The following is a 24,745-nucleotide window of genomic DNA, read 5'->3' on the forward strand; positions in this document are numbered from 1 at the left end:
CTGTTAACCCTCAGGAATACCTAGGGCTCTATCACAGAATCCACAAAAGTTTCATGCTACTAAATTTACTTTCCAGAAACCTACAACCTCCAGATGGTTCCTAGGCCAGATGAGCCCTGAAACCCAGAGGAGCAGCCTCTCCAAGAGCATCAACTAGTACCATCCCCTAACCCATAGTGTTGATACCATGTTTCAACATGAAAAAGTTAGAATGGACATGTCCCAGAAATTCCTGAAGACTGGGAGAAAGATGAAGGGACAGGAAGGAATTATAACAGAGAAGATGGGACTTAACAAATAAGTATGACTGCTGAATCAGAATATTGATGTTTCTTTTGGTCTTCAGTGTCTTGAAGCAGCTAGAGGGAGAGGCAGGAAGTTGTAGGACTGTAACCCATACCAGACTTTGAAATCTGTTCTATAACTACTTGTTGAAATATATTTTGAAATTTATTGCTTTTTGGTATAGATACTATATTTCACAATAAAAATGTAAAAAAAATTTTACCATGTAGACTCAAAATTAGAAACTAAGTAGGGATTAAAATGTCTGCTGTATAAATATTAAGTATTATGAATAAACACAGGCACTTGTCTGTCTAATATGTTTATTCACACATCCTTCCTCAGGTTAATTATTTTCATCATTTCTTTGCTTGTGTGTAGATGCAAGAACAGAACCCACCTGCTCCAACAAGAGGGATTTCCAAGCACACTGTGAAGGGTACAGATGAAGGAGAAGATGGAGATGAACCAGATGAAGGGGACAGTGATGTTGTTGATCTCTTGCCCAGGACGGAGATCAGGTAGATTTCAGTCTCTGAAATGGCACATTTGATATTTTGCAGTGAATTTTTAATTTTCTCTCTGAACTCAGTCAAGGGTATTTCTATGACATGATTATTCTTTTAGGGATCTGGATTGAAGGGTTCTGACTTGTGTTTTTCAGTGATAAAATCACTTCAGAGTTGGTGTCTAAGATTGGTGACAAGAATTGGAAGATCAGGAAAGAAGGCTTAGATGAAGTAGCAGGCATTATCAATGAAGCGAAATTTATCCAACCAAACATAGGTGAACTTCCAGCTGCCTTGAAGGGCCGGCTCAATGATTCAAATAAAATCTTGGTATGTACAGCATAAGTCGGTTCTTTTTTTATTTTATTTTTTTTAGAGGTTCATTTTCAGTACTACTTTTACTAGCAAAAATGAGTGGTCATTTTATTTGCTTTAAAGTAGAAGTACCTTCCTTTAATTTCTTAAGTGTGCCTCAAGATAGGTTTGTGGAAGACAGCATTATTAATAAAATTTTCAGGAATTTCAGAATTTGCTTTTTATAGGAATCCAATATTAAATATATTTTTATATAACCTCTTATATACATAAATATGCTTCATTTCTAACTTTTAAATTTGGATTTTTGAGTCAGGGTTTTCTTAAACTAAACTTTACCTTAACTTAAAATGATAAAGAATTGTGATCACTGTTCTAAAATTCTACTAATTCAGTCTATGAACATATAAAATAAGAGACCATGGCATAAAAAGTACTAGCCAATTAGAATAGCATCATAACAAGTTGATTTCCCTATCTCTTAAGTAGACTAGAAACCTCCTACTGTATTCTACATAGCAGCAAACTTGCAAAACTTCGAGCATAGATTACTCATGGTTTGCACATAAAATCTTGGCTTTTTCATCTCAGGTGCAACAGACATTGAACATCCTGCAGCAGTTGGCAGTAGCCATGGGCTCAAACATCAAGCAACATGTGAAGAACTTGGGTATCCCTGTCATTACCGTCCTTGGAGACAGCAAGGTAAACTTACCTCTTTTCACCATAGCACTGTCTGGAAAAGGCCAGCCACATTCTTGGGCTGAAAATAATTCTCTTTCCTAGAGCACATGTGAAGAGTTGATATGCATTTTTTTTTTAACATGGGCAGGCACCAGGAATCGAGCCCAGGTCCTCTGGCATGGCAGGCAAGCATTCTTGCCTACTGAGCCACCGTGGTCCACCCTGATATGCTTTTTAAAGAAGAGAATTTTAGGGATTAAAATAGTAAATATTTTTATCTTCCATCTAGTAGTAAGGTGATCAGACATATTACTGGCTTTGTGACCCTTAGGTAAACTCAGTTTATCTGTGTAAATATTGTGTAATTAGAATCTGTATATAAAGTGCATTGCATCATGCCTGTCTTACGTGATATGCATTCAATAAATGGTTGCTATTATGATTATGACATTGTAAAAAGTACTGCTGTACTAGGGTAAATTTCCAAAACCTACAACCTCCAGATGTGTCCCTGGACCAGGTAAGTCCTGAAATGCAGAGAGGCCAGCCTTTCCAGAGTATCAACTAGTTCCAACCCCCATCCCATATTATCAGCAGCCCCTTTCAACTTGAAAAAGTTACGATGGGCATAGCCCAAATACCTCTAAAGAGTGGGAGAAACATACTCAGAGGAACAATAAAAATTATGTGACTGCTAGATGGATTTAACAAATAATTTTAAAGTCTGTGCTTCATTTAAAAATCATATGGAGAACAACGTTCAATTGGCCTCTAGAGTGGTGCATATTTCAGGTTGTGGCATCATAAGCTCTTTATTATTCATAGCTAGTTGTTTTATTCTGAAACTCTGTCACCATTTTGGTAAGACAGTTCCTAATACAGAACAAAGACCCTGGTGTAGTATTCAATCTCAGATGACATGCCTAGTTTTGTGGTGCTACCTTCTGCTGACCCTGCAGATTTTAGCTGCCCTCAATTTCTGATTTCTTGAATGTGATACCCACTTTCTTACTTCATCTGCCTAGAATGATATTTTATACTCTTCCTCTATGGCAATATTTATCCTGTGCTCCTGGAGTTTTTCACACATGCCTACTGAAACATTTGTTATATTATCTTTATGTGTTTTACCAATATTTCAGGCAGTGTTTCTTGGGGAGACTGTATAGTGGTTATCAATGTGGATTCTGAAGCTAGACTCCCTATTTTAGAATCATGGTTTCATTACTTATTAGTTATACAAACTCAGGCAATTTCCTCAACTTCTCTGAGCTCCCATTTTATCATCTGTAAAACAGGCATGCTAATAATAATTTATCTCATAAAGTTGTCATGAAGATGAAATGGTTTAATATATGTAAAGAAGTTTTTAGGACATTATCTGACACATCATAAGCAATAATCTACTGTTATTATGAAAAAGAGCTTTCTCATTTGTTTTTACCACCAAGTAGAATGATGCACTGTAATTTATTGCTTTACTGTTGATCACAACACGTCATAGTGTTTCTAGACCTTTGTACTATACATCATGTCTCTGAAAAAAAAAAAAGAGTGGGAGAAAGACCCAACCTGATGGTGGAGTTGCACAGAGAAGGTAGGTTTAACAAATGAGTATGAGTGCTTAATCATTACACTGATATTTCTTTTGTCTCCAGTAACTTAGAGCAGCTAGAAATAAAAACCTAAAGTCATGGAATTGTAACCCATACCAAACACTGAGATTTGTTCTACAACTAAGTGTTGCAATGTACTTTGAAATTTATTACTTTTTTGTATATATGTTATTTAAAGAGAAGGAGGAGTATAACAGAGAAGATAAGATTTAACAGATGAGTATGACTGTTGAATCATTGTATAGCTATTTCTTTTGGTCTCCAGTATCTTGGAGAAGCTAGAAAAAAAATGAAAAATTGTGAAACTGTATCCTATACCAAACTTTAAAATCTGTCCTATAACTACCTGTTAAAATGTACTTGGAGACTTCCAGGAAGATGATTGACTAGAGCAGCTTGAGATTAGCACTGCTCCACGGGAAGTTAGAGAAGGGACAGGAGGGTGACTGAGGCAGCAATTTGGGAGTGCAGCTGACCTGGGAGAGCCTTCTGCACCACATGGGACAGCCCTGGTTGCAGAGGCAGAGGAACTGAGAGGCAGAAAGCTAGAGCCTGGCCTAGAGGTGCGGAGCTGTGGAGCCCGTGGGAGTACACGGACAGGTACATGGGATTAGGAAGTAAACCAGACTGCGTTCCTTGGACATGCTACCCTCACCAGCACAGTCCTGTCACCGGTGACTCACCTCACACCCCACACACCTGAACCCCCTTACCCATTCCCATACCCCGTGTTCCAGGTACCCCCACCCCACCAGCCCCCAGTGCACATACCTGTTCCATACCCCCAACCCATGTGCAGCCCAACCCACCTCTTACTGCACCCCTCCTCACCTCTCCTGCACCCATCCCCAGCACTAACCCCTCTCCCTGTTCTCTGCAGGCTGTTACCAACACATGAAGATTGTGGGCACTAACCTCCATACCTAAGCTACCCCAGCCGAACACTCCCAGCCCCTACCCCCACACCTGTAGTGTCATACCGCCTCACCCTGCCCTCCCCGAGCTCAGCGCATCCATTTACAGCACTCCCAGGCCCATGCATGCACATGGGCCCCCAATCAGCTCTGGAAACTGCACGTTACAGCAGTCCTAGAACCACACATGCACACAGCCCTCAGCCTCACTCCCAACTCTGAGAAAGTGCCAACCTACGCAGCCAGGTCACATCTGCCCCTAACCCATGAAGGTGTAACACCAGCCTGCTGCCACAGCTTGACGCTTGCACACAAAATGCTCCATGCCTTAGACAAGCGCACACCAGGGTTATGTCCCCCAGACCGGTGCACCTGCACAGCTACATCCTCCCTGGCCACTGGGCACCCATGTTCACAAGCACCAGCATAAGATCCCCAACCTGCACACATACATGCCTTGAAAGAAATCACCACACTGAGTGCCCACCCCTGCCCTGCTCCCTGCTGTACAACCATCCTGGAAACACAAGGCCTTAGACAACTGAAGGAAATCAACTCCCAAAGTAAGTCAATCAAGCTATCTACATGCGATGAAGACAGCAAAAGATCACTAAGCATATCGCAATTCAGACAGATATAGCCCTGTCTAATGACCAGATTAAAACACCAAAGGAGACACAGACGTTGGAACAACTAATCAAAGATGTTCAGATAACTCTACTTAATAAAATAAGTGGGATAGCAAATGGCATAAAGGAGATCAAGAAGACAGTAGAAGAGCACAAAGAGGAATTTGAAAGAATAAATAGAAAAATAGCAGAAATCACAGAGATTAAAGACTCGGTTGACCAAATAAAAACATACTAGAGGCACCCAGCACAAGATCTGAAGAGAGAGAAGAAAGTTTAAGTGATATAGAGGATAGGATAATTGACTTTGAAGACTCCAAACAGCAAATGGCAAAGAAAATCGAAAAAATTGAATGGGAACTCAGGGAAATGATAAACAAAACAAAGCGCACAAATATAAGAATCATTGGTGTCCCAGAAGGAGAAGAGAGGAGTAAAGGGCTAGGAAGAGTAGTTGAGGAAATAATGGGGGAAAACTTCCCAACCCTCATAAAGGACATAAATATACAAGTCAAAGAAACCCGAAGAACTCCAAACAGAATAAATCCAAATAGGCCTTCCACAAGGCACGTACTAATCAGTTTGTCAAGTGTTGAAGAGAAGCAGAAAATCCTGAAAGCCACAAGAGAAAAACAATCTACTACATACAAGGGAAATCAAATAAGACTGAGTTCAGACTACTGATCTAGCACCCTGCAGGCGAGAAGGCAGTGGTATGATATATTGAAGATCCTGAAAGAGAATGACTTCCAGCCAAGAATTCTGTACCCAGCCAAATTGTCCTTTAAAATTAAGGGAGAGATTAAAGCTGTCACAGAACAAAGAAGTCCTGAAAGAATTTGTCAGCAAGAAACCGGCCCTAGAAGAAATACTAGAAGGAGTTCTGCCGGCTGGGGAAAAAAAAAAAAGACAGAGGGAGGTCTGGAGAGGGGCACAGAAGTGAAGAGTGCCACTAAGGGTAATCTAACGAATACAGAGAGAAAAAGGGAAAAGAATATATAGATCTGACAAAATAAAAAAAGATAACATGGTGGAATCAAGAAACAGCTTTTACAGATACTATGATTCCACTTTTATGCCCAACATAAAGGTATAATCAGAGACTTATAATATAGAATACAGAGGACTTAGAGATGCATAGAAGCTAGAGTGAACTGGTAGCTAATGAGATTGAACTCCAACATAACGGAATAGATAGGAGCAAAGGTGATTGTCTAGTGGGTCTAGAAGTAATATTACCATATTGAAGATGAACAAGATTGAAAGGGGTTGTATAGACCTACAAGTCCCACTAACTCCAATAGAAATATTAATGAGTTCTTGTAAAAATTACTTCAGAGATATGATTTTGGTATAAAGAGTGTTTGAGTCCAGTGTACAGGAGGAAAACTGCTATTGCATGCCATGAGATATCTTCAAAAGGAAACCATCAGTACTACCACAGCAACAGCAGATGTAAACAATGGAGTGAGGGACAAGGGTTAAGAGGAGCTTTAGATTTCTTGTTTGGTGAGGGTGTATTTTTTTGGTCTTCTGTCTCTTGGGAACAATGGAATTATCTAAAATTGAGAATGTTGATGGATTCTGGACTTTGGGACCTCTCCATGATGCCTGATGAAAGCAGGTGGCTGAAGGATGCCCCGAAAGAAGTAGATTGGCAAACAATGGTATATACTCATGAGCGAAGGCTGTGCTGCTACAAAAGGGAACAGTGTCGTGAGGCATGCAATGATGTGAATGAACATGTGGGACATTTGGTGAAACAAAATAAGCCAGAAACAAAAAAACAACAATGGTATGGTGACCTTTAGAAAATGCTTATAAGAAAACAGAGGCCTAGATTGTAAGCTTTTAGAGAAAGACACATTAAGTCTGGAGTGGTGATTATTATTTCTGGATTTTTTGAGGCTGTTTTTATGTATAACCTGATATTTAGAGATAAGAATGAAGCTGAACAGGTTGGGGTTAAAGTAATTCAGGACATAGGGGTAAGGAAGACAGTGTCTGTATTTTAGAACCACACATACTCTTTGAGACCAATGGAAGAAAGGTCTATTTGATTTGGAACTAAAATTTTCTGTCATGCATAATCTAATTCAACCTCTCTGTGTAGCTTATTTGAACAACTGAAACACAGAGAGCACAGAATGAGAAAGAGGTCCTTTAATCCTATATAGACAATTGTAATGCCTGGAAACATCCTAGAGTATATTAAGTAGATAATAAAAAGTATTGGCAAAGTCCCCTGAAGGAGGGGAGAAAGAATATGGAACTATTAAACCTTACCATCAGGGAATCCCCTGATACTGTGTCAAACTTTAGGGACAACCAAATCAATATACCATGCTCTCCATCAGGAGACTTACTCTTGTGAAGCTTATGTAGGTAGCATAGAAGCTTAGACTACCTATAGGCATGTCTGAGAATTACTTCTGGAGGACCTCTGTTGATCTGATGTGGCTTCAGTCTCTCTAAGCCCACCTCTGCAAGTGAAATCCTTGCCCTCCCCCCCATGTGGGACATGACATCTAGGGGTGAAAGTCTCCCTGCTGATGTGGGAAAGGACCCCCAGGGATGAATACCTGGCACCATGGGGTCAAGAATTACATGCTGACCAAATGGGGGAAAAGAAGTGTAAGTAATCAAGTATCAGTGGCAGAGGGAGTTCAGATAGATAGAGTTGAGAGGCTACTCTGGGGGTTGCTCTTATGCAAGCCATAGGTAGATTTTGCTACCTATCATAACCTGCCAACCCCCAACCAGGACCATTCCAGCCAATCCTAAAGAACACCTAGGGCAATATATAAGATTCCACAAGGGTTCCAGGCACTAGAGCAACTTGCCAGAAACCTACAACTTCCAGATGGGTCCCTGATCCGGATAAGTCCTGACACCTAGCCCAGCCTCTCCAGAACTTCAATAGTTCCATCTCCCTACCCCATTTTAGTGACAGACCCTTCTACTTCCAAAAATTTAGAATTGCCATAGCCCAAACAACCCCAGTGAGAGGTATGGAAAGATGAAAGTTGATGGTGGAATTATACAGAGAAGATAGGACTTAACAAATGAATATGAATGCTGAATCATTAAATTGATATCTCTTTTAGTCTCCAACATTTCAGAGTAGCTAGAAGTAAAACCTAAAACTGTGAAACTGTACCCCATGTCAAAGTCTGAAATGTTCTACAACTAATTGTGGTGCTGTGCTTAGAAATTTATAGCTTTTTTTGTATATATGTTATTCACAAAAAAGAAGGAAAAAAAGTCGTTTGTGATAATGAAGTATTTAAGCCATCTAGCCTCCTATATTCAGGAGTAGCTAGAAGGAAAAATATGAGGATCGTTTGGTAGTCCATGACAAACTCTGGGATCTATCCTGTGGCCCCTTTTTGAGGAGTGCTTTGAAAACTGTTGTTTTTTTGTTTCTTTGCTTTGTATATATGTTATCCTGTACAATAAAAAAAGTTTAAGAAAAACATACTTGGAAATTTATTGTTTTTTTTTGTTACATTTCAGAAGTTAAAAATAAAAGTATCGCTGTAGATAAAGTTTGAATAAATACGTGAATTTTGCAATCGTGATTTTTTGGTAGGTTTTCCATACACTACTAGAGTAGGATCTTTGCTTAATTCAGTAGCATCTTTGTAGTTTCACAGTCCTGGAATTTGTGATATTTTTGGTTGCAATCTAGGTAGCCCTAGATTGAATATTTGAATTACTTTTTATATCTTAATTTGAGAAAGTGTTCTATTTTAATATTCTTTGGTTTAACAAATCCATCACTATGAATGCAAACTAATATAAAAATACAACTTAAATGTTCAAATTGTTAGCAATTTCAGTCTTAACCATTATGAGACTTCTGACTTAAAGAATTGCATTCTTTATCAGATAGTCATGGGCATTTGAGCCCCAGAGATTCAGGACAGGAAATCTGAGGAGTTTATTCCTATTATGTGATAGCTTATGCCTAGATCACTTTTTGCCTAATTAACAGTCCAGGATCTTTACCGTTGGGATTTTATATTTATATGTTAGTACAATAATAAAATTGGATTCTGTTTCAGAAAAGATGGTCCTAACTATGATCTTGTGGAGCTTAGAGAAACCTGTTGTCCTATTCATGTAGCAACAAGCTTTTTAACCTTGTTATTTTTGCTAATTCTTGATTCAGAAGAACGTTCGAGCTGCTGCCCTAGCGACTGTGAATGCTTGGGCAGAACAGACTGGTATGAAGGAATGGCTGGAGGGAGAAGATCTTTCTGAAGAGCTCAAGAAAGAAAATCCTTTCTTGAGGCAAGAGGTTAGTACTGTATAATCATGTGCTTTACTCGTGCCTTTCACCTTCATAGGGAAGGACTAACCTTTCAAAGGTGGGATGTTCTTTTCTTGAACTCTTAAATGGTAAAATAAGAGGTTTTAAAGACAAAGTTCAACATTTCAATTCCATCAGTATAATCCTCCATATCAACAAACTGTAGAAGAAAAGTCCCATGATCATATCAGTTGATGCAAAATAAACATCTGACAAAATCCATGGTAAATATTCTTAGCAAGTTAAGAATGAAGGGGAAATACATCAATTTGATAAATAGCATATACAGAAAACCTGTAACACCATACTTAGTAGTGAAAGACTGGGAGCTTTCCCCTAAGATTAGGAACATGCTAGGATGTCCACTCTCATTACTTCCTCCCTCCTTTTTTTTTAAAATAACTTCAAACACACAAGACAGTTACAAAACAATACAAATCCCATACAGAGAACTTTTGACATATCTGTAACCAGTCTCCACATGCCTAGATCCCACCAATTTCAACATTTTACCACATTTTCTATATCGTTTTATCTGTCTTTTCATTTATCTGTCTCTCTGTCTGTCTGTTGGTCCGCCAGTCACTCCATCAACCCATTTTCTGAGCATGAGTGTAGGTGGCGCACATGGTGCTCCCTGAACACTTGATACTGCCATGTGCATTTCCCTAGAACACAGACGTTCACTTAATCTCATCACCTTAAGTGCAGTTATTGAGTTCAAGAAATTTAGCATTGATATAAAGCTTATGATCTAAATTCTAGTTTTTACATATATGCCAATAATATCTTCTTCAGCCTTTTCTCACTTGCTAGATCCTATCCAGAATCACGTGTTGCATTTAATTCTCATTGTCTCTTTAGTTGCTCCCTTGCTCCTTCTTTCTTAATTTCTTTCTTTCCTTTTTTTCTTTTATTTCTTTCTCTTTCTCTCTCTGTTTTTTAAATTATGTGAGCATATATACAACACTAACTTTTCCTTCTCAACCACTCCCAAGCACACCATTTAGTGGGATTAATCACATTTGCACTATTGCAGAACCCTCACCACCTCTCATTACCAAAACCTCCCCAAATCTCCAAACAGAAGCCCTATACCCATTTTGCATTAATGCCCCCTTTTCTTCTTGCCCCTGCACTCCTGGCATCCTGTAGTCTAATTGCTGTCTCTGTGAGCTTGCATATTCTCCAATATTTTTGTAGTTACAATGGTACTTAAATTTAACATCCTAAATCTGGGATTATCTCATTTCCATTGGTGCTAACTTCAGTAGTGCACACAGACTGTGTCCCTGTGTCCACACCCCCGACCTTTATGTGGTTCTTGTCACAGGTTGCATGTTTATAATTACAAGCCCCAAATCACTGATTTTTTTTCTTTATATTTTATGATTTGCCTTTTAAATCTTATAAAAAATAAAATGGAGTTAAAGACCAAAAATAGCATAGTATTGGCATTATATTTACCCATGTCATTGCCCTCTCTGGAGATCTTTATTTCTTTGTGTGGCTTCATCTATTGTCTGTTGCAGAGCTCTCTTTAGCATCTCTTGCAGGGCTGGTCTAATAGTGATGAACTCCCTCATTCCTCTGGGAGTATCTTAATCACTCCCTCATTTTTCAAAGACAGTTTTGCCAGATACAGAATTCTTGGTTAGCAATTTTTCCCCCTGCATTCAGTACTTTAAATGTGTCATCCTACTTACTGCCTTCTTACCTCCGTTGTTTCTCGTGAGAAATGGGCACTTAATCTTACTGATGCTTCCTTGTATGTAACATGTTGCTTCTCTCTTATGACTTTGAAAATTCTCTCTTAATCTTTAGCATTCAGCATTTTGATTCTATCTTGGCATTGTGAGTTTCTTGAATTTATCCTGTTTGGACATCATTGAGTATCTTGGATTGTCTTTGACTAAATTTGGCAAGTTTTTAGCCATCATATATTTGCATATTCTCTATGCCCCCTTTCTCTTTTCCTTCTCCCTCTGAGTCTCCCATGATGTATAACTTGATGGTGTCCACAGGTTCCTCAGGCTCTGTTCTCTTTTCTCCATGCTTTCTTCTTTCTGCTCTTCATACTGAGTGATTTCAATTCTCTTTATTTTCTGATTCTTTCTTCTGCCAGCTCCAATCTGCTGTTGAGCCCTCCTAGGGAATTTTTGACTTCTGTTCTTTTTGGTTCCTTTTTATAGTTTCCAACTCTTTTTTAAAGTCTGGTATGTCCCAGTTCTACTCCTCATTAATGGTTTCCTCCTCATTAATCACGAATGGTTTCTCATGCTTTAATTGTCTCCTTCCCATGGGCCATCCCTTCCTGTTACTTTGTATGTTCTGTAACTCTTTGTTGAAACCTGGATGTTTTGATATTTTAATATGTCATTGCTGGAACTTATACTCATGAGGTATCTGTTCCTGAACGTTGTATCCAGCTGGTGTTATGACAGAACTTTCCTTGAATGCCATGAGCTAAAGACTAAAGATGAAGGTTGGGGTGGGGGAGAAACCCTTTGCAGATTGAATTGTGCAAGGTGCTCTCCTTTAGGGTGCATGTATATTTTCTTGGGCATGTGGATGTGGCTCTAGGAACTCCCCCATTTACTTCTTTCCAAATATCTCCTCTTCCCTCAGAAACAGTTACTTCATGATCTTGGGTACGGCCTTGTATGTCCTAAAGCCAGCAGTCCCTTGCCCCAGGCAGCACAATTTAAATGTTGTTCCACAGTCTCTGAAGGAGAGCTCTTTGAACTGCCTTCTAAACAAGGCAGGTTCTGGGTCAGCGAGTCACCCAGGCTACCACCAGGTAGACTAGGCCAGGCATTCATGCTTCCAGTATGTGTACAAGGGCTACTCTGTTTCCTCCAAAACTGGGCCAGTTTTCCACATTGGGAGCATGGGCCGCTTCACGCTAAGTCGATGGGCACAGGAGGGGGTCAGCTGGGGTGCCATGACATCATCCTAATGCATTTAAGTAGCTTTTTTCTTGATTTTACACATGCTCTATTACTGCAGTCCTTTAATTGTTGCGTGAAGTTTTGAGAAAGATGTTTTGGCCAGTTCTTACTCATTATTTACAGTTTTTGTCAAGGGAAGGAGCCCTAAAGCCTCTCACTACTTTTATTCACCATAGTACCAAAAGCTCTAGTCATTGATGTAAGGCAAGAAAAAGCAAGGAAAGTCATACAGATTGAAAAGGAATAAATAAAACTGTCCATAATTGCAGTTAACATGATTGCCTCCATAGAAAATCTCAAGTAATCTACTAATAAACTCTTACAACTAATGAGTTCAACAAGGTTACAGGATACAAAAGCAATATGCAAAACCAATTGTATGAATATATAGAAACTAAAATTAAAAACATAATACCATTTACAGTCATGCTACCCAAAATGAAATCCTTAGGTATGTACTTAATAAAACAGATACAGAATATATATGCTGAAAATTTCAAAGTGCTGATAAAAGAATTCAAAGAAGACTGAAATAAATGGAAAGATATGTTCTGTTCATGGATTAGAAGACTCAACATAGTGGAGATATCAGTTATTATCAAGTTTATAGATTTCATGCAGTCCCTATAAAAACTTAAGCAAACATTTTATAGACACAGATAAACTTTTTCTAAAATTTATATGAAAAAGTGTGTGGTGCGATGGTGGCTCAGTGGCAGAGTTCTCACCTGCCATGCTGGAGACCCAGGTTCGATTTCCAGTACCTGCCCATGTAAAAAAATAAATAAAAAAATAAGATAAAATAAAATTTATATGAGAAAGTCTAGGCCTTAGAATAGGTAAAACTTTCTTGACAAAGAAGAATAAAGTGAGGGAAAATCACTTCACCAGTAAATAAGGCTTACTATATTGCTGTAGTAATCAAGACACTGTAATATTGGTGGAGAATAGACATATAGCTGTGTGAAACAAGAGAGGCCCAAAAATAGACCCAAGTAAATGTGGTCAACTAATTGTTGACAATAGAGAAAGGCTAGCCCCTTCAAATTATTTTAGAGCAATTGGACATCCACAGACAAAAAAACGAATATTGACCTAAACCTCACACCTTATACAAAAATTAATTCAGAATGGACTTATATGTAAAGCATAAAACTATAGAACTTTTAAAGGACAACATAGGAGAAAATCTTCAGGGTCTAGAGCTGGGCAAAGAATTCTTAGACTTAATACCAAAGTATGATCTGTGAGAGGAAATATTGATAAATTATACCTCATTAGAATTACAAACTTTTATTTTACAAAAGACCATGCCAAGAAGATGAGAAGAGAGCCTGCAGAGTTGAAGATATTTTCAAACTATCTGTTGAAGGATTAGTATCTAGAATATATAAGCAACTCTAATTACTCAACACTTAAAAAAAAGTAAACGAATTAGAAAATTAGAAACAAGACCAGACATATCACTGAAGAGGATATACAGATTATAAATAAGTAGGTAAAAGATGTTCAACATCATTAGCCATCAGAGATATGAAAATTAAAACTACAATATAACACTACACATCTGTCAGAATGGCTAAAATTAAAATAGTAATAATTTCAAATGCTGGTGAGATGTGGAGAAATGAGAACCTTCATACGTGCCTTATGGGAATGTAAAATGGAGCAGCCACTCTGGAAAAGAGTTTGGCAGTTTCTTATAAAAGTAATCATGTGGTTATCCAGTAATTATGCCCTTGGGCATTTATCCCAGAAATATAAAAATGTATCCACACAAAAACCTGTATAAATGTTCATAGCAGCTGTATTCATAGTAGCCCCAAACTGGAAACAGCCCAGATGCCCTTCAGCAAATTAATGGTTAAACAATCTGTTGTACATCCATACCATGGACATTCAGCAATGAAAAGGTACAAACTATTGATATATATGACAACTTGAATAAATCTCCAGGGAATTAGGCTGAGCAACAAAAGCCAATCCCAAAAGGTTACACACTCCATGATTGCATGTATATAACATGTTTGAAGTGATACAATTTTTAAATGGGAAAAGATTATAGTTGCCAGGGATTTGGTCAGGTGTGGGGGTGAGGAGGGAGATGGGTACAGCTAAGAAAAGGGCAGTGTTGAGGGATCCTTGTGATGGGGCTGTTCAGTGTCCTGATTAGTGGGTGTGCTAATATGTACATGTGGTAAACTGCATAGAACTAAATACACACAAATGAGTATAGGGAAAGCTGGGAAAGCCTGAAAAACCAATGGATTATTTCAATGGTCACTCTCTTGGTTGTGATATATGGTTTTGTAAAATGCTTCTATTGGAGGAGACGGGGTCAAGTGTACATGGGATATTTCTGTATCATTATAATTGCATGTGAAGCTACACTTACCTCAATAAAAATTTCAATTAAAAAAAACTTACCAAAAAAAACATTACAGGTATGAATTGTTTTAGAGGTTCAGAGAAAACCTGTCAGTGTATTGCCAAAACAATTTCCTGGTAGAATTTGTCTTCTGACAAAGTAAATGTTTTAGGTCTTTTCTAGCTGAATGTTTCTTATAACTTAAAGAAAAGGGGAGGGTGCGGGGTGTGGGGAAGATATGTGAACATTTCCATCTTTATAATTCATCAAGAACTATTAAAGCTTTAAAATTTCAGGCCCAAATATAGTCCAAAGAATGGGTCGTCATCTTAAAGATGATTGTTATCAGTGCATCTATCATTTAAATAGGGAACAATTCTTGAGCAATGAAATTACTAATTTTATATTGGAAAGTTGTAGAACTAATTCAGTGTTTGGGACTGATAGTGTTACTAAACCTGAAATAATAAATAATAAATTTTCGCTTGAAATGTGTAACTAATATTTATTTTTGGGAGCAGCTTCTAGGCTGGCTGGCTGAGAAACTACCTACTCTTCGTTCCACCCCCTCAGACCTTATCCTTTGTGTTCCTCATCTCTACTCCTGCCTAGAGGATTGCAATGCAGATGTGCGAAAGAAGGCCCAAGATGCTTTGCCTTTCTTCATGATGCATTTGGGATATGAGAAAATGGCCAAGGCTACTGGGAAACTAAAGGTATTTAAACTATTTGTTATTGTTTTTGAAAGCCAATAGAAAAATATTAAGCATGAATTTATACAAGCAAAAGATCATATTACCCTCCTGGAAGTCTCAAACTTGGAATCCTGATGAGAGAGAAAACAAAACATTGAGTTTAGAACTTCTAAAGAATCTGCTGACTCTGCCAGGGTGAAAATTCTGAACTTCTAGGAGGATAGCTAATTGAGTGTGACTTCATAATGTGTGTTACTTCTCTTACACTGTGTACTGCCTCTCTTACTTCATTGGTGTTTCAAAACCAAGAGCTCTGTCACTTCTTTAACAGCAGATCTGTAGTAAACATAATATGAGTGAATCTTTTATGTGGCTTCTCACTTCTTGTGTTATCTCTCTAGCCGACTTCTAAAGATCAGGTATTGGCCATGCTAGAGAAAGCCAAAGCTAACATGCCGGCCAAACCTGTTGCACCTGTGAAAGCAACTTCCAAACCACTAGGAGGATCAACTGCAGCCAGAGTCCAGCCTGCATCAGGTGATTATCTCAGGAGGGTCCAAAGGGAAAGGAAATAGCCGTAGGGAGTGCTAAAAAGAGATCCACCCTTCATTTTTCATCACAGTTCCTCACAGCCTAGATTTCGAGCCCTCCTGCCCTCTCTCCTTACTCTCCTTACTCTCCTTTCACCTGCATTTGTCTAGTACCTGTTTTATGATAGAAACTGTGTTAAGGGTACAAAGAGGATTAATTTGACTTTCAAGTCCAAAAAAGGGATGGTGTTAGGTAGCACATTGAAATATTCCAGAAAACCAATATTCCATCCTATTACAGTTTCTACAGTCAGTTTTCTCGTATTGGATATTAGAGTTGGAAGGGGAACTGAGACCATCTAGTTTGATCTACCTTATTAATCAAAAGAGGTTTGGTTCATAAGGTTGGCTTGCTCAAGGTCAAACAGCTATAGCTGGCACCTGAACCAGCATAAAATTCCGCTTACTTGTTTATGAATGAGTTTTTCTTCTACTACATTTGGCTGTTTACTGATCCATTCTAAACAGTCAGTATTCTTTAAAAGAATATTCTTGATTTCTTCATTCTGCTGTTAAAATTTTGGCCAAGATGGCAGCTTAGCGGGGTGTGGGATTTAGTTTGTCCTCCAGAACAGCTACTAAATAGCCAGGAACACTACAAAACAACTGTTGGGGCCACGTAAGTGACCAGACACACAGCATACCCCAATCTGGACCAGCTGGAGTGGCTGGGTAAATAGAATGCTAACCTGGTGTTCAGATTCCTATTGCTGACTTCTAAGTTGTTCTTCATTCAGTTTCCATCCTCTAGAGAGTTCTCATCCTTACATTGAAGGTTCCATTTTCCCTAGAGTAACCTGTTGTGGTCTTCTGTTTACCATGGGGAGTCTTGCCTTCCCGTGCCTTCCTTGTTTTTTTCACCCGTGTCATGCATTTTCCTTGATTTTGAATTAGTTATTATAAAGACCTACATTTTGCTAGTATTTCTTTTCTGAAATTTAGGAACTGTGATGGATTTTGTTGTTGTTTGTTCTGGTTTTTTTCGGTCTTGTACTGGAATATTGGTCGTGGTGGTGGGTGTGGATACCCTGGTTGTTGTCCCCACTTCTGTTGGGCACCTCAGTTTCTCTCCCTCCCCCTCTTCCTCGCAAATATGCCATAGCCTTGAGTTCCTTGCTCTCCTCTGCAGGTTTGGATAGGAGCTTTCCTGTGTATTATCACCTGGTTTGAACCTGGTGGAGCTTTTCCAGCCCTGTAAGGTCTTCTTGTTATTCAGCTGGGCAGTCCCAGCATGCTCCAGGGCAGCTCAGGTCCTGGGATGGCCTGTGTCCCAGGGCCAAGGCCTGATTGCTGGAGTACAGCCCCCCGCATGCCCCTGGGTGGCCCGACTTCTGCCCTTCTGTGTCGATTCTCATCAGGCTTATTTTGTATATTTCAGTGCACCCTTCACCACCACCAACCCCAGGGAATTCTGGGGGATTTTTTAGGTTTCAAGGACAGTGTAGCTAGTCAAGCCCCAGGAAAATCTTCATTGTCGCCTTTGGTGGCAGATCAGCCAAGGAGCCTATAAGTGGGGTGTTTGTTTATCTGAGTATTCTTTCTGCATTTTCCTTTCTAAGGCATCTCCCCTCAGATGGAAGTCGCATGTGTTCCCACTCCCACAAGCACAGTACCCTCCCTAGGTCACACAAATAGAGAAGAGGTGGAGCCATCTGTCTACCTAGAAAGGCTCAAAATCCTCCGACAGCGATGCGGGCTGGACAACACAAAGGTACTGACTGCTCCCTTTCTTCTTGGTGGGCCCGGGAAGGTGATGGCAGGGCAGGGACAGTCTTGGTAGCTGTTGTCCCAGAGTTGCAGCTTGGCCTATTGAAGATGACAGGGCAGGGACAGTCTTGGTAGCTGTTGTCCCAGAGTTGCAGCTTGGCCTATTGAAGATGACAGGGCAGGGACAGTCTTGGTAGCTGTTGTCCCAGAGTTGCAGCTTGGCCTATTGAAGATGACAGGGCAGGGACAGTCTTGGTAGCTGTTGTCCCAGAGTTGCAGCTTGGCCTATTGAAGATAACGTCTTTCTTCTCTCAATAGCAAGATGACCGGCCTCCATCGACCTCTTTGCTCTCCAAACCAGCAGTGCCTACTGTTGCCTCTTCCACAGACATGCTGCACAGCGAACTCTCTCAGCTCCGTGAGTCTCGGGAGCAGCACCAGCATTCAGACCTGGATGCTAACCAGACTCATTCTTCAGGAACCATGACCACCTCCTCTTCTTCCACAGCTAACATTGACGACTTGAAAAAAGACTGGAGAGAATAAAGAGCAGTCGCAAATGAAGCTGCCCCATTCCCCTGGCACCCTGCAGCTTTAGTTTACTAAACTGGAAGTCCTCATAGTTTAAAGTGGCCTTGGCAGGCCTAGTGTACACACACTGGTTGTAGGTATCATACTGTGGATCTGGGGGAGGAGTGATTGTGGCACAAGTATTTGTACATATTTTGCTCTCTCCATCAGCATCCTGCCTCTCTAGAAGACGGTCTGTGTATTAGTTTAGTGTACAGACCTGTAAACAGCTGCTTTCCTCTCAGCTCACACTAGTTTCCATATCCTTTTTCTTTTTCTTTTATTTTTAATTACTCATTTAAAGTTGTCCTAACCTTTCCTAGCTCTTAACTATTCAGAACTCTTTAATAGTTTTCCTTTGAGTTTGTTAGCTCTTCTCCCTGTAGCCCTGAAGGGTCGCCATATTCTGTATGAATGCATGGCATGCTACAATTAATTTAAGACTCTTTTGTAAATAAAGTTTGCATTAACTATACCTGTCTCCCAAGATGCACCATATCTGGGAGAGTGGAGGCAGCTCTGTTTCCACCTTTTCTTGGGCATCCAGCCAGTTAGAGAAAGGTTAGATACTCACCCCTTGGAACTTGTCTTTTACTCCTTTGGAATAGGGAGAATTCCACTCTCCAGCTTTCCATGGGCAGCTCTTAAGGAAGCAGAGAAATCCCATCCTTCCCTGTTTTGAGATTCTGGTCATGATTTCCTTCCTGTCCTCACCACGGTACTAATGTGCTCTTAGGCTTCCAATCTCTTTCCTGCCCACGTGCATTGGAGAGGGTGCCCAAGGATGAGCTGTGCTGCTGGGGTTCTCACCCCACAACTAGGCTTGGATTCATTTAACTAATGGGCATAGGAGAGCTTAGGAGCTTCCTGCTTGGTTGTCTCAGTCAGTTTGGTCCAGATTAACAATTACTCCTCAGTCCCAGTGACGACCAGGAATACCGAGCTTCACTTTAGGACTACATTCTGGGGCCTTCCCTCCACAGTCAGAAGACCTCTTCAGTGGTTCTGGATCCAGATGCAAGACTTTTTAGGCAGCCATAAAGTTCAAAGAAACTTTTCTAGCCCACTTTGAACATCAGTGTTCAAGAAATGAAAGGGTGACAAAACAAATCCGCTGTTGCTCCCAGTTGACATTTTCAGCTGACCTCCACAATGCTGGGGGTTAAACTTCCCTCTCTTCCCTCCACTAGGAACACAGAACAAGTATGTGTTTACTGAAGGGAAGACAGGACTTCAGTACTGTTCTCTTGTCTGGGATGAGCATAGCTACCCTAGAGAGCCAAAGTGCCCAGAGCAGACAGCCCTGGTAGCTGCGGGCTGGAGGGGAGCACTCTTATAAGAACACATACTCTTGTTTAAAAAGTAGAGTCTGGATAGGATGACTAATTCTTAATCACTTGCCCGTTGCTCTGGTTTAAACTCTGGACTGCCAAGATCCTGCAAGCTCACTGAACTCTCAGTTTTTACCCTGTTTTCTTGCCAACCAGAAGCAAAGAATTGGGGTAAGGAACACTTACATCTGTTCCCTCATGTATTAGAAAATGGGAACGTGGGGAGGGGGGTGGGATAAGAATACCTATCAGCCTTAGGTCCCGTCCCCCTTTTAAGCCATGGACATTAGTGGATGCTCCTAGGCCAACAGTGGAAACTCCCTGCTCCACTCCCCTAGCCTACACCAGGGCAGACGTTCCATCTTCACACCTTCCCACTGCACTCAGGTGAGACTCTCAACCCAGTCCTCCACGTGCCTGTTGGCTGACATGCATTTCCTACAAGCTGACACTCACTAGCACACCAGTTTTGGGCTATCATGTCTGGTTCCCTCTGAATCATAAATGCCCATAAGAGGAAATGGCCGTGGAGCACAGTGTAGCTAGGAAATTGGTAGAACCATGTGAAAAGGCAAAGGTGGGTCAGCCATGCTCCCTCCCAGACCAGTGCTCTCTGCCAACAGTAACTTTGGAGAAAGATACCCTTCGTGAATCCATACACACATGTATATTCTATGGGTCCCAGTTCTTGGAGAAACTAATTGAAGTCCAATAATGGCTATGTGAGTAAAAGTTCTGGGGAGCAAAAACTCCACCAATATACTATTTGCAGGGACCAAAGGAGGGAGTCTGTAAGTGGCAGAGGAATTTCTAATTTGCCAACCTAGGTATCTAGTCCAGATGTTGGGCAGTAGTGAGAATAAAAGTGTCAATAAATTTATAGAGAGCTTACCAGGCAGTAAACATTATGTTAAGTACTTTATGTAAATTATCTCATTTAATTGTCACCTTATGAGGTAAGTAATGTCATTACTTCTTGGAAACTGAGGTTCAGGAAGGGTAAGGGACTTAACCATTTAGGTTGGAACCAGGTAAGCCAGGAAGGTCTGATGTTAAGGCACGGGCCTAGCCACTACAACTTGAAATACTCTAAAACTAAGGCCTTTAAAATACTGAGCATGTCAAGACATAAACAACATCATGTTAGTGACACGAGGAAGGATATAGGGACTTATTAGAGACATTTGAGTTAAAAAGAGCTACTGACCCCTTGCCATGCCTACCCTGCCTCTCTGGCCCCAGGACCAGCTCCTTAGAGCCCAGAGAGCAGAGTGGCTACAAGCACAGGCCTCAGGAACTTGTGCCCATGTTCCATGTCCTAGTTCTCCCCTGAAGCCGTGAACTTGGGCAAGGTGCTGGGCTTCGAGCCTTGGCTTACTTACCTTCCCCTGGTGGGGTCTACACCAGATAATTCATTAAAGTCCCAAGTCCAGGACATCTTAAATGCTCACAAACTCAAGCTGCCACCTCCCATCTCCTCTGGCCCTTTTCTGGAGGTAGGAGATTCTTTAAACCCTGCCTACCCAGCAGGTCTACTGGGTCTTCAGAGCCCAGTCCTGGAAGCCAGCCATGAACAGCACTGGGAAGCACTGGAGCTCATTGAGAGCCACTTTTATTGGGAACTAGAGTTGCAGAAACAAATCGGAAAACATTGACTGGATTGGCTTCTGTGATTGCAGTGAGGGCCAGGAAGGCGAGTGGCCCGCTAACCTCCAAAACGATCAATGACCTTCTGTATCCACTTCTTCAAGTGAAACACGTGTGTGTAGAATCCATATTTCCCATCCCAATCACAGCCTTCACCCCACGAGACGATGCCCATTTGATACCAGCGTTTGTTGTAGGGGCTCTGAAGAAGAGACATGGAGTTACCCTGCCAGGCAGTTGTTTCTGAAAACCAGGCTCCCTCCTCACCCCATCCCCCCTAAAGAACTACCCACCAGTCTCTGCTCTTTTGAGAAGCTTATGTTCATGACAAAGGGCCCCCCACTGTCACCTTCACAAGCATCTCCTCGTTGTCCTTCATCAGGCTTGTAGCTGGAGAGAGAGCAGCAGTGCTCAGGAGCATGGCGCGGTGTTCAGGTGTGCTCCCCTTCAAGGGACGTGGAGCATGCGTGTCCACCTGCCCTCCCCCGGGCACCTCTGACTCCGCATTTCAGCACCCCAAGACTTCAGGCCAGCTCTGACTTGGACAATATCCGCAGTCTAACCACGTCCCTCCTCCACCCCTGGCCAGATCACCCCCACCTCACCACTGACCCACCACCTTCCCCAATTCTACTTTCACTCACCTACAATCCACTCTCCACCTAGCAGGCAGAATGATTCTTTTTAAAAGTAAGACATACAGATAGCTGAGGTGAGGGTGGTTCCCTTCATCTGAATCTCCCCATGTCCCTCACAATACAGAACAAAATAACGAACAATAAAAAAATCCTTCACACAAAAAGCTACACCTTCAACATAACTAGAATACAGACAGCATCCAAACTCCAAATTAATTAATATATTGTATATTGTATACTAAAACTTATGTGGGGATGAGGACAGAAAAATATCTCCTAGATAAAGGAGGGTGCGAATCCACGAAATGAGTAGATGCAAATTAAATCATATAAAGATGCTATAAGGAAACAATACCTTAGCTAATACAATTTCTCCCCCAAAACACAATCATGAAACAAGAAAACTGATTCAGCACTCCAAACTGATTTATCCTCAAGCAAACCTGGAATGTAAAAAGACACACGAATCAGAAACTGGAAAACTAAAAACAAAGCAACAAAATATCAGAAGCAATACAAAACAAAAAAGTGGTTGAAATGGAACTAGGGCAAAGAAGAAGAAAAATAATGGAAGAGAACTAATGTTTAGAACATAATCCAAGGAAATTTCACAGAAATAAAAGACATGACTCTGTATATGGAAAGGATGTCGGGGTGGCTGGAAAAACTGCCCTGAAGCAATCAGCTCTTGAGACATAGCCTAGGCATGAGATATGGATTCTCTTTCATTCTTTTGCAGGTGGATATTCAGCTCCCCAGACACAATTTATTAAAGAGAATGTTCTGTCCCAGTGAGTTGGCTTGACTGCCTTATCAAAGCACAATTGTCCATAGATGAGAAGGTCTACACCTGAACACTCTATTCATTCCATTGGTCAGTGTACCTATCTTTATGCCAGTACCATGCTGTTTTGACCACTGTAGCTTTGTAATACGCCTTAAAGCCAGGTAGTGTGAGACCTCCAATTTCATTTTTCTTTCTCAGGATAATTTGAGCTATTCAGTGTACCCTGCTCTTCCAGATAAATTTGGTTATTGGTGTTTCTATTTCTGAAAAGTAAATTTTGGGGATTTTAATTGGTATTGCATTGAATCTAAAATCAATTTAGGTAGAACTGACATCTCAACTATATTTACTCTTCCAATCCATGAACATAGTATGCCCTTCCATTTATTTAGGTCTTCTGTAATTTCTGGTAGTTTTCTTTGTATAAGTGTTTTGTACCTTTAGTTAAATTTATTCCTAAATATTTTATTCTTTTGGTTGCAATTGTAAACGGAATTTTTTTCTTGATTTTCCCCTCAGATTGCTCATTACTAGTGTATAGAAACACTACAGGTTTTTGAGTGTTGACCTTTAACCTGCCACTTTGCTGTACTCATTTATTAGCTCTAGTAGTTTTGCTGTGAATTTGTTTTTTTTTGAGTTTTGACATATAGTATCATATCATCTGCAAACAGTGAGAGTTTTACTTCTTCCTTTCCAATTGTGATACCTTTTATTTCTTTTTCTCATCTAATTGCTCTGGCTAGTACTTCCAACACAATGGTGAATAACAGTGGTGATAGTGGACTTCCTTGTCTTTTTCCTGATCTTAGGGGCAAAGTTTTCAGTTTTTCCCCATTGACAATGATGTTAGCTGTGGATTTTTCTTATGTTCCCTCTATCATTTTAAGGAAGTTCCCCTCTATTCCTATCCTTTGAAGTGTTTTCAACAGGAAAGGATGTTGGATTTTGTCAAATGCCTTTTCTGCATCAATCAAGATGATCATGTGGTTTTTCTGCTTTGAATTGTTGATATAGTGTATGACATTAATTGATTTTCTTATGTTGAACCATCCTTGCATACCTGGGATGAATCATACTTGGTCATGGTGTATAATTCTTTTAATGTGCTGCTGGATTCAACTTGCAAGAATTTTGTTGAGGATGTTTGCATCTATATTTATTAGAGAGATTGGTCTGTAATTTTCTTTTCTTGTAGTATCTTTTTCTGGCTTTGGCATGATGGTGATGTTCACTTCATAGAATGAGTTAGGCAGCCTTCCCTCCTCTTCAATTTTTTTGAAGAGTTTGAGCAGGATTGGTAATAATTCTTTCTTGAATGTTTGGTAGAATTCACATGTGATGCCATCTGGTCCTGGAATTTTCTTTTTTGGGAGATTCTTAATGACTAATTCGAGTTCTTTACTTGTGATTGGTTTGTTGAGGTCACTTTTTCTTCTCGAGTCAATGTTGATTGTTCATGCCTTTCTAGGAAGTTGTCCATTTCATCTATGTTGTCCAGTTTATCAGCACAAAATTGTTCACAGTATCCCCTCATAACCTCTTTTATTTTTGTGAGGTCAGTGGTTATGTCTCCTCTTCCATTTCTGATCTTATTTATTTGCATCCTCTCTCTTCTTCTTTTTTTCAACCTTGCTAAGGGTCCATCAATCTTATTGATTTTCTCATAGAACCAACTTCTGATTTTGTTGATTTTATCAATTGTTTTCATGTTCTCAATTTCATTTATTTCTGCTCTCATCTTTGTTATTTCTTTCCTTTTGCTTGCTTTGGGGTTAGTTTGCTTTTCTTTCTGTAGTTCTTCCAAGTGAGCAGTTAATTCCTCAATTCTTGTTTTCTTCTTTTTTTGATATAGGCATTTAGGGCAAAAAATTTCCCTCTTAGCACTGCCTTTGCTGCATGTCATTAATTGTGATATGTTGTGTTCTCATTTTCATTTGCCTCAAGATATTTACTGATTTCTCTTGTAATTTCTTCCTTAACCCACTGGCTGTTTAAGAGTGTGTTGCTGAGCCTCCATATATTTGTGAATTTTCTGACCCTGTGCCTGCTATTGATTTCCAACTTCATTCCTTTATGATCTGAGAAAGTGTTTTGTATTATTTCAATCTTTTAAAATTTATTGAGACTTGCTTTGTGACCCAGCATATGGTCTATCCTTGAGAATGTTCCATGAGCACTTGAGAAAAAGGTG

The 24,745-nt window shown here is 40.1% G+C and overlaps 1 protein-coding gene across 1 annotated transcript in view; it reads left to right on the top strand.

Annotated features, from left to right (window-relative positions):
• LOC143672729 (cytoskeleton-associated protein 5-like) overlaps positions 1 to 18,533 on the top strand; it is a 47,541-nt gene extending 29,008 nt beyond the window's left edge. Inside the window, exons 16-23 of the mRNA XM_077147270.1 lie at positions 667 to 806; positions 950 to 1,124; positions 1,701 to 1,814; positions 9,127 to 9,255; positions 15,108 to 15,302; positions 15,683 to 15,818; positions 17,431 to 17,582; positions 17,897 to 18,533. Of these exons, the coding sequence (XP_077003385.1) occupies positions 667 to 806; positions 950 to 1,124; positions 1,701 to 1,814; positions 9,127 to 9,255; positions 15,108 to 15,302; positions 15,683 to 15,818; positions 17,431 to 17,582; positions 17,897 to 18,124 (1,269 nt within the window). The 3' untranslated portion in view covers positions 18,125 to 18,533. The remainder of the gene's footprint in view (positions 1 to 666; positions 807 to 949; positions 1,125 to 1,700; positions 1,815 to 9,126; positions 9,256 to 15,107; positions 15,303 to 15,682; positions 15,819 to 17,430; positions 17,583 to 17,896) is intronic.
• Positions 18,534 to 24,745: the final 6,212 nt, after the last annotated feature.

Source organism: Tamandua tetradactyla (genome assembly GCF_023851605.1).
Source record: "Tamandua tetradactyla isolate mTamTet1 chromosome 9 unlocalized genomic scaffold, mTamTet1.pri SUPER_9_unloc_1, whole genome shotgun sequence".
Lineage (NCBI taxonomy): Eukaryota > Metazoa > Chordata > Mammalia > Pilosa > Myrmecophagidae > Tamandua > Tamandua tetradactyla.